Raw genomic sequence first — 10,753 nt, 5'->3', positions numbered from 1 at the left:
AATAAAACACACACACACACACATATATATATATATATATATAATAATATTATTATTATTATATCATAATATTCAATCAAATATACAGTAGATGTTAATCTTACAGTAGATGTTTCCTTTCATATCCAAATGAAAGCGATTATGCGTCCAGACAGGGAGATTATCCTAGATCAGCTCTTATTTTCTGAGATGCTTATGTTCAAATGTACCCGTGGCCGCATTAGCTCTGACCCTGGGTCAGCACTACTATGAGATATTTGTGTCTCACCTCTTTGAGCGGGTCGTTGAGCTCGTTAAGGATGCTGTCCTCATCGAAGATCTTTCCCTGGTAGCGATGTTCATAGTAATCGTGGATTTTCTGCCGCATGTCAGCCGGCAGCTTGTGGAAGGACATGTACTGCTCCACTTGCTTGTACTGTGAGAGAGAATGAGAGAAAGAGTTTTCAGTAAACCGCTGGAGCCGAACAAGTTAACGAGATTTGGAAGTAAACTCCCAGTTGTTTCTCCTAGATTGCAATTTGATTAAATGGAGGGCAAATTGAGACTTTTGCTTAAAGTGTGTCTTTTTTCTGTTTCGTTTCTTGTCAGATGAGCATTTATGATGAGCATGGTGAGATTTTGGGCAGAATATGCAACATCAGCTGTACAACTGTACAATAGATATCTTAGGACTTTGATTACATTTGACAGGACTGGGTGTTCTGACCTCTTTGACACTCAAATTTGCAAATTTATAGCCAAAATCACTGCACACCACACGTTAGTCTCCTGCTTCTTTAAAACGAAACAAAACGAAATGAAACAAAACAAATGTACACTGCCGTTCAAAAGTTTGGGATCAGTAAAATTTGTAATGCTTTTTAAAGAAGTCTCTTCGTTAAAGATGTTTTGGGGATGAAGTCGTCAGTGCTATCTTTCACTTTGCTGTGTCATAATAGACACTCGCTCTGTCTGCTCAATCATGATGACATGGGTGCTGCATTCTGGGTAATTTTGATACAATCCCAATGAATATATACTGTCTACTGTATGATAATGTTCTGTGTGGTATGAATGTGTACTGTATCCCATAATGCAATGTGCTTGACCTTTCCATTTCTATTGCAATATCATAGCAGATCTTTTAGCATTTTTTTCCCCCAAGCATTTTTAAATGGTAAAGAAATTTAAAGAAAAAAAAAAGAAAGAAAAACATTCATCCATTCATTCATGTTTGTGAGAGAGAATGAGAGAAAGAGTTTTCAGTAAACCGCTGGAGCCGAACAAGTTAACGAGATTTGGAAGTAAACTCCCAGTTGTTTCTCCTAGATTGCAATTTGATTAAATGGAGGGCAAATTGAGACTTTTGCTTAAAGTGTGTCTTTTTTCTGTTTCGTTTCTTGTCAGATGAGCATTTATGATGAGCATGGTGAGATTTTGGGCAGAATATGCAACATCAGCTGTACAACTGTACAATAGATATCTTAGGAATTTGATTACATTTGACAGGACTGGGTGTTCTGACCTCTTTGACACTCAAATTTGCAAATTTATAGCCAAAATCACTGCACACCACACGTTAGTCTCCTGCTTCTTTAAAACGAAACAAAACGAAACGAAACAAAACAAATGTACACTGCCGTTCAAAAGTTTGGGATCAGTAAAATTTGTAATGCTTTTTAAAGAAGTCTCTTTTGCTCATCATGGCTGCATTTGTTTGATCTTTTTAACTTTGTTTATCAAATAATCCTGAAAAAAGTATCACAGGTTCCAAAAAAAAAAAACATTAAGCAGCACAACTGTTTCCAACATTGATAATAAATCAGCATATTAGAATGATTTCTGAAGGATCATGTGACACTGAAGAATGGAGTAATGATGCTGAAAATTCTGCTTTGCATCACATAAATAAATTATATTTTAAAGTATATCAAAATAGAAAACCATTATTTAAATGATAAAAATATTTTACAATATTACAGTTTTTTTTCTGTATTTTTGGTCAAATAAATTCAGCCATGATGAACAGAAGAGACTTCTTTAAAACACATTAAAAATTCTAATAATAACAACAAAACAATATTTTAACAATAATAATCATAACAGTTTTTCTGTTTTTTAAATAAAACAATAAATGATACAACAAGGACACATTAAACTGATCAAAAGTGAGAATATAATATAATATAATATAAAGCAAATTTTTTTTATTTTGAATAAATACCATTCTTTTGAAGTTTCTATTCATCAAATAATCCTGAAAAAATTTATTACGTTTGCCACGAAATTTAAATGTTATTTTTTAAAATAGAAAACCGTTATTTTAAATTGTAATATTATTTTCATAATATTACTGTTTTTCCTGTATTTCTGATCAAATAAATGCAGCCTTAGTGAGCATAAGAGACTTCTTTCAGAAAGAAAAAAAAATCTTACCAACCCCAAATATTCAAACTGTAGTGTAAGTTTATTTAATGACTAAATGCAAGTTAGAGTAGTTCGTGAAGTAGAAATGTCAGTGGTTTACATTTGTATTTCATGGTGTTCATGTCTTCAGATTTGCAATCAAAGTCTGCAATCAAAAATCAGAGATTTCAAAAATTTCATCAGATTCATCCGAGACCAAATTATCTGGGCTATTATTGTCTCAGTTGTTTCTATTTTTATGTCCCCTCCCCCAAGGAATTGCTCCTTAAATGAAACAAAACTCAGAACATTTACCTGAGCTATGAAAGAGCAATGAATGGCCCTTCTGTGTAGGCGTTTGATGAAATGATCTTTTTTTGTTCATGCATGATTTAGTGATGAGCCATTCAGATGAATCCTGTGTAAACGCATCTACACACACAGAGAGAGAGAAATGTGCTGGGTCATTGTCTGTGGGCAGGTGGTGCATGCGGATGAACACTTCCTGTCTGCCAACTCGGCTGATGACATCAGAGCAGGAATGTCTAATGCAACACCTGCTCCCTGTTACCTATCTCTGGTTACGCATAAATTCAATTACTTATGCTTTCTGTAGCTACGCAGGCTGCCCACTCCATACCGTCACAGGAAATTATACCAACACGGTCTATATCTGTCCCAGAACAATCTATTTTATACTTTTGCATGGATTGACTTGAATATCTATATCAGCTCTTCTGTTCACGATTAATCAATAGATGCTGTTAGGTACATGAACTCTATGTGGCCTGTTTATTCTCTATTGTCTATTCTCTATCAGTGTACCTTTTAGAGCCATTAAAGAAACTGTTCCACAAATTCAAACTGGCTGTATTATGGTTTTCCTTGCTTTAATAAGATACAATTCTGACATACAGTGCAGAACAGCACAAGCTATATTCTCTATTTGTAAAAAGATGCATGTTGAGGTTTTTATGCAACGACAGTAAAACGGTAACATCCTGAAATATTATTAATTTAAAATAACTTACACACACACACACACACACACTTTAGAAAGATCTTTACTGTTACTTTTTACATTAATTCTTTAATGTCTTCAATACTATTTTTTTTTAATCAATTTAATGCATCCATGCTGAAGTGTTAAATTATTTCATAAAAAAATTGATTTATTTACTTAAAACTTTTGATGATTGTAGTTTTTTTTCTCAGAAATTAAAACGGTTATTTTAAATCTCAATTTGGGTAAAAATATCTCCTTGATCAAACTGCCAAAAGTTGACATTCAAAATCACTGATATCACTTTCAGTTCATTTATCACATTGGAAATGGAAGAACAGATTGAATGCATTGCATCGTGGGACAAATTAACAGTGCATGATCTGGCAAATGTAGTATTCCTTTCACAAATGGAAAATGTAAGTAAAGCAGTGCTATTCATTTTAGCCAATCATAACGACTAATTTCCTTAGAAATCTGAACAGTACAGTGACAAAAACAACACGCTTGTTCCTAAGTTAGTGATTGTAAGTACTGTAAACATGTAGGATACAGCACTTTTAAATGTTTATTTCCGTAAACATATTGTTTTACATGGAAAGCGATATGTGTTTTATGTGATGGCAGTGTGTGGGAAATGCAGCGGCACAGAAACATCTGATGGTGGACCGCGTGATCTTTTAGCAGTGCGGGTGAAATGGCTTTAAATGACAATTCGAGCACCAAGCAATTAGACTAATGTTCCAAAACCTCCCCGTCTCTCTCTGCTGCATCTGCGACAGGGAGACGGCTAGACCCACGGCTACTTAGAGTCCCGACAGGAAGTCTTTATCCTTGACTCTTAGACAGAGGCCTTGAGAATTTAAGAGCTGATGTCTTCAGGCTGTGGGATGCTAAGATGGTACCAGCTGCTTTAGCTTGAGCATGCTGATTTTAGAATACGTGTCTGAGGAGACTTTGTGTCTCATAAATGAAGACAGGAGTACTGTGTACACACAAAGAGGTGAAATCGCTAACAGTGGTATGTACATCGCTAAAACATGCATTTTATTTACCAACCACTGGCAACCTATTTTAACCAATCGCTAAAATAGTTTTGCAATACGAGTCTTTAAATAGTCAAGTCACCTTTACTTTAATAATGCTTTAGACAGTTAGATTGTAGGCTACTTAGAGTCCCGACAGGAAGTCTTTATCCTTGACTCTTAGACAGAGGCCTTGAGAATTTAAGAGCTGATGTCTTCAGGCTGTGGGATGCTAAGATGGTACCAGCTGCTTTAGCTTGAGCATGCTGATTTTAGAATACGTGTCTGAGGAGACTTTGTGTCTCATAAATGAAGACAGGAGTACTGTGTACACACAAAGAGGTGAAATCGCTAACAGTGGTATGTACATCGCTAAAACATGCATTTTATTTACCAACCACTGGCAACCTATTTTAACCAATCGCTAAAATAGTTTTGCAATATGAGTCTTTAAATAGTCAAGTCACCTTTACTTTAATAATGCTTTAGACATTGCTTTAGATTGTATCAAAGCTGCTTCACAGTCAATAATTCACACTTGCAAACTTCAAAAAGCCAAATTCTGCTGTAAAGCAGCTGTGACCAGACAATAGAGGCATTATTGAGCTCCAGTCAGTTCAGTGTTGGTTCAGTTCAGTTCAATAACTGTTTAAAGTTCATTCATGATGAAACCAGTTCAATTCAGCTAGTGTTTTTATTCAGTCAGTTATATGGATGCACAAATAATTTATGGCTGATTATCAATTGGTATAAGATACTCAACTGCACTCACACGTATGCAGCAAAATTCATAATTAATTCTATAAATAAATATAAATTATATGTTTGTGCCTAAATAAAATAGTCTTAGCACAATGCTGTGTTTAGTATTTCCTTTTAGTGTTCATTTATTTTTATCTTAGTTTTAATAATTTTAGTACTTCAGCTTATTTTATTTCAATTACTATCATTAATGTCACTAATTTTCACTTCATTCATTCAGTCAATGAACACTTAAAAAATTAGTTTTAGTTAACGGTAACAACACTAAAAATATAATACATTGTTAAATGTGATCTTTAGCAAATCTTGAAATTAATATCCATTTTAAACATTTTCACTCACTCGTCCAAAAACGCATACCTCCCTACTATATTGGTAGGTGAAAAACAGTATGTGACAAAAGAAATATGTCTGAATTCACAGTACTGATAAAAGAGTAGGCAAAAAGTACCCGGATGACCTACTACTTCTGCCGAAAAGTTTGGATACGATGGATACTTTACTATCCCATGAGGTCACGGGAGAGGATTTGTGAATGGCAGAGAAACGACGCAACTCACACTGGTAGGTCACATGATAATGACATGGCAAATGTAGTACATCCAGATACATTCATACTACACACATTCGTATTATACAGAACATACTTTTTTAGCGGTCGCGTATGAGTATGCGATTCTGGACGCAGCCATTATCTTTATGAATGAGTCATTGAATCATTGACTCAGGTGATTTGTTAAAAATGTTAAATAATTCAAGAACGAAACATCACTGTGTTGATCGGAGATGCAAACGTCCTGCTGTTACTCTGTTCGGAATTATATTGGAGTGAATATATTGACAATATTGTGTCTAAAATGTAGGTCACTTAAAATTAGTTAAAACTTAGCCTATGTTTAAATCTATTTATTTAGTCATTATATGTGACCCTGGACCACAAAACCAGTCTTAAGTGTCAATTTTTCAAAATTGAGATTTATACATCATCTGAAAGCTGAATAAATAAGTGTTCCATTGATGTATGGTTTGTTATGATAGTACAATATTTGGCCAAGATACAACTATTTGAATATTTGGAATCTGAGGGTGCAAAATAATCAAAATATTGAGAAAATCGCCTTTAAAGTTGTCCAAATGAAGTCCTTAGCAATGCATATTACTAATAAAAAAAAATAAGTTTTGATATATTTACGGTAGGAAATTTACAAAATATCTTCATGGAACATGATCTTTACTTGATATCCTAATGATTTTTGGCATAAAAGAAAAATCTATAATTTTGACCCATACAATGTATTTTTGGCTATTGCTACAAATATACCCAAGCGACTTAAGACTAGTTTTGTGGTCCAGGGTCACATATACCATTGGATAAAGTATAAAATAATGATGGTAAAAGTTGGACAAATGAGCATCTGGCTCAAGGTTGCGCTGGTAGATGGACATAGTATTTAAAAAACGGACTGTCCGACCTAAAACCAGACAGATGGTCGCCCTACTCTTACACAAACGCATGTGGAAAAACACGAACTGGAGATCAAAAACTCCAGAAACTCATCAATTTTAATCAGAGTCTGCTTACACACACACACACACACACACAGCAGAATCAGGGAATCAGCCTGTTTGGTTTAACGGATTGCCACAGCCTGGTGACGACAGCACCTGTGAATAAACATCATCCTGCACACTGCAGGCCAGTGAAGCTGCGGTAAAATGGCGGGGGACGATGAAAATGAGGGCGAAAACAGAAAACAATGTCACTTCTTGTTCTACCTTGATTACAGCGCGTCTGTCAGAGCATGATAAGACCTGTTTGTGTTTGCAGTGCATTGATTCACGCTGAACTCCCAAAGAGGGAAACTTTTTGGTTAGTGCAGAGGCTTTTAAAAGAGTAGTCTTGAGGTGGTGAGACGCCACAGAGAAGTCAAGCTGTTTTGGGCATGTGGCTTAAATCACAAATATCATTGGTACTGCCTGAGCAAATCCTGAGGGATTTCATAAAGCTTGCTTACATGGACTTCATGATTCCCACTGAGGTAATGCTAAAATGCTTCAGCCGTCTGTGTGAATGACAGCAGGCATCCTCTCAGTGTCTGCAGCATGTTTATATATCCGCTTCAAAAGGGTCATCGACATGATTTATCAGCCTATTCCTGCTGATATGTGACATTGCACAGTCCATTTATCTTTTTCTTTCTTCCTGCTTTCCTTCATTCCTTTCTTCCCTGTCCCCCGTTATTTTCTTACCCACTTTCCCTGCCTCCCTCTTCCCTCTTCTGTTTTTTCCATTACCTTTGCTTTCCTTTTCCATTTCCTTCCTTTATTCCTATACTGTCCTCTTCTTTTCTTTTTCTTTTCATTTTTGACACCTCCTTTCCTACCCTTTTCATTTCCAATTTCTTTTCATCTTCCTTCCTTCCTCTCTTCCTGTTCTGTCTTTTTCCTTATCCCATACATTTCTTTCAGTTTCCTGACCAGTTTTCAGTTACCTGACCTTTCCATTACCTTTCATTTTCTATTTCCTTTCTTCTTTCCGTTCTTTCTTTGTCATTACTCGTTTTATTTCTTTCTTTCTTTTCCTCCTTCCTTATTTTCTTACTTCCCTTTCCTCTTCTGGCCTTTTCCTTTTCCTGCCCCTTTATATTACATTGCATAATTTTTCCTTTCCTTTCCTTTCCTTTCCTTTCCTTTCCATCTTCCAGCCTTCCTTCCTTTCCTGTTTTGTCCTTTTTCTTACCATTTCTTGTCCTTTTCATTTAAAAAATGTTATCTTCCAGTTTTCCTTCCTTCCTTCCTTCCTTCCTTCATTCCATTTCTCCTTCCTGTTCTGACATTTTCCTTTTCCTTACATTTTCTTTTTTAGTTACTTTCCATTTATTCCAGTCCAGTCCCTTTCATTACATTGAACTATCCATTTCCTTTCCTTTGTGTTAATATTAGGCTTGTTCAGATTTTGGTTACACTTTATTTCGATAGTCCACTTTAGACATTCTATTAACTATAAGTAACTTTGTAACTACATGTCAACTACATGTCAACTAATTCTCATTAATTTGCAACTACATGTCTACTAACTCTCAGAGTAGACTGTTAGGGTAGGTTTAGGGTTAGTAGAATGTTGACAAAGAAAGTGTTAGAAGATATTAAGCAGACAGTCTACTAATACTCTATAACTGCTAGTTGACATGTAGTTGCAAAGTTACTTACTGTTAATAGAATGTCTAAAGTGGACTATCGAAATAAAGTGTTACCCAGATTTTTCCTCTCCACTACATCTTGTGCAAAAGCACAGAAAGCTAATCCATGTTCGGGTTTATTATCAGCGTGGGAACAGAAATGCTTTGTCAAGATTAGGTTTGTTTATCACCATTCTCTCTTTTTTTTTTCATTTCTTCTTGCAGAAGCAGTCATCACATTAAATGTGTGCTGGGCTCTGGCAGGGTTATATTAGATGTCAGAAACAATCCGCCTAGTCTGTGTGCATCTCTCCTGCGTCTCAGGTGCTTGCGGCTGCACCTCAAAGTGAAGGGACAATACAGCTACCCGAAAGGTGCTTTGTTCCACCAAATTGCAAAGTCACCTGGTCGGGGAGGGTAGACTGTGATGCAGTCATGTGAGGCGGATGATAATACGGATCTCCTAATTTGTTACAAGGGAATATGAGAATAGGCAAGATGATTTGAGGTCATAATGCCTTTTATTGTTCTGTCCCTATTTTTTGGGATCCTGTTGAAGTAACAAAAACACAAAATAAACCATTCGTTGCATACTTTGATTTTGCCACAATTTCCGAAAAATAGAAGCACAGCAATTGCAGTGTTTATATATAATTAGTTTCTTGTATCAACATTAAATACATATTTATAAGCAATAATTAAATATTTGTTGCATATCATATTGCATTATAATCCATGTTAAGGGTTATTTATATAATATGATGTGCAATATAAATGTCATTATTTAGCATTCCCCTCACGTCATGATCATACAATCAAAATTACCTTTCCTTTCCCGCCCAGCAACAGCAAATTTCACAGACAACATTAATGCGGTGAATTATCATCTAGTCAACATCTGTCAGTCATGACCAAAGTCCTAAGATATATATCACACAAACTGACATAAAAGGCTGTTGATGTCACAGTCTGCTTTGAATTTCAAGCTCTTACCGGGGACACTGAAGAATCTGACAAGCAACAATCATAAGGAAGGACAGAAAAACAGGTGTGCACCTGGCTTTAGATGTCTTTAAGCATCCAGCAAACAGTCCACATGTTTAACCTTTGCATTCGGTCACACAACAACATTCGTAAAGCATTACAAAACAGGACTGCTGATCTGACAAAGGATTCTAGCTGTTTATGCCGTTTTAAAGAAGATTGTCGCCTCACGCTCCTGCTGTGGAATGCTCTGTAAATGCCAGGAAAAATGGCTGGGTTTATTCCTAAATTGATATCAGAAATGACATCAGGTGAATAAGGTGAACGTTGACCTCACATTAGAGAAACTTCTCCTCGAAACGCTCTCCTGCCGATCGTCTTTGATCTTGCACTTTGAAAGAACTCTTCTACTCCTATGAAGCTCCCTGCTTGGCACACAACCACGTGTCGTGGCTCCTCTCTGGGTCTGATCTCATCTATGTGCTGGTTTGATCTGCTGATCATAAGAGATCTGCTACTGCAAAGCTACAGATGAGTGGACTGATGAGAGATAAGGCCGCTGGAGCGTGGTTATCTTCCATTAGTCGGCTTTCTTATGCTTGTCTTTGCAAATGGAACAGCAGATAGGATCAGCAATGAGTCGGACAGTGCAAGAGCTGATTCAGAAAATTCTTCATCAGATCTCTTATAAAACCACTGATTACAGCATTTATTATTATTGTTTTTATTATTATTATTATTATTGTTGTTATTGTTCTTGTTATATCATATTGGCCACACTCTAAGGCAGTATTGCATGCCTTTCTGGAAATAATAATAATAATAGTAGTAGTAGTAGTAGTAGTAGTAGTAAATTCTATTATCATTATTATTATTGTGAAAATATGGTAATAAATACATTAACAACAAGAAAACAACAACAATGATAATAAATTCTATTATTATTATTATAATAAAATTGTTAATAAATACATTAACGACAACAAAAAAAAGAATTGTATTTTTATTATTACTACTAATAAACACATCATCATCATCATCAAAAACAACAATAATATTAATAATTGTATTATTATTATTACTACTACTACTACTACTATTAATGCATTATACTTTTAATTTATGTATGTTAGCAATAATTATTATTTTTATTAATGTATAAATAATAATAATAATAATAATGTTATTACCATCTGTAGAAAGACATGAAATATTGTGTTACAGTTTGGCAAAAAAAAATAATAATAATAAAAAAATGAAATCATTTAAGATTGTGAGAGCTAGGATAAAATTTGCCTGATTTCATCTTATATCTTATTTCATTAAATGGTAAATAGTATTGATTTAAAAAAAAAAAGTTCAATGTAATTTAAAATGGGATTATTTTCTCAGTTTTAATCTTATAGGCAATACAT

The 10,753-nt window shown here is 34.9% G+C and overlaps 1 protein-coding gene across 3 annotated transcripts in view; it reads right to left on the bottom strand.

The window, feature by feature from the left end:
* The window catches only part of LOC107719071 (potassium/sodium hyperpolarization-activated cyclic nucleotide-gated channel 1-like), a 109,492-nt gene that overhangs the window by 27,190 nt on the left and 71,549 nt on the right, over positions 1-10,753 (bottom strand). For all 3 annotated transcript variants that reach the window (XM_016526382.1, XM_016526381.1, XM_016526380.1), the window contains exon 5: positions 269-415. In XM_016526382.1, the coding sequence (XP_016381868.1) occupies positions 269-415 (147 nt within the window). The remainder of the gene's footprint in view (positions 1-268; positions 416-10,753) is intronic.

Source organism: Sinocyclocheilus rhinocerous, unplaced genomic scaffold (genome assembly GCF_001515625.1).
Source record: "Sinocyclocheilus rhinocerous isolate Xijiao unplaced genomic scaffold, SAMN03320098_v1.1 scaffold663, whole genome shotgun sequence".
Taxonomy (NCBI): domain Eukaryota; kingdom Metazoa; phylum Chordata; class Actinopteri; order Cypriniformes; family Cyprinidae; genus Sinocyclocheilus; species Sinocyclocheilus rhinocerous.
This window is presented reverse-complemented; position numbering and strand designations above follow the sequence as displayed.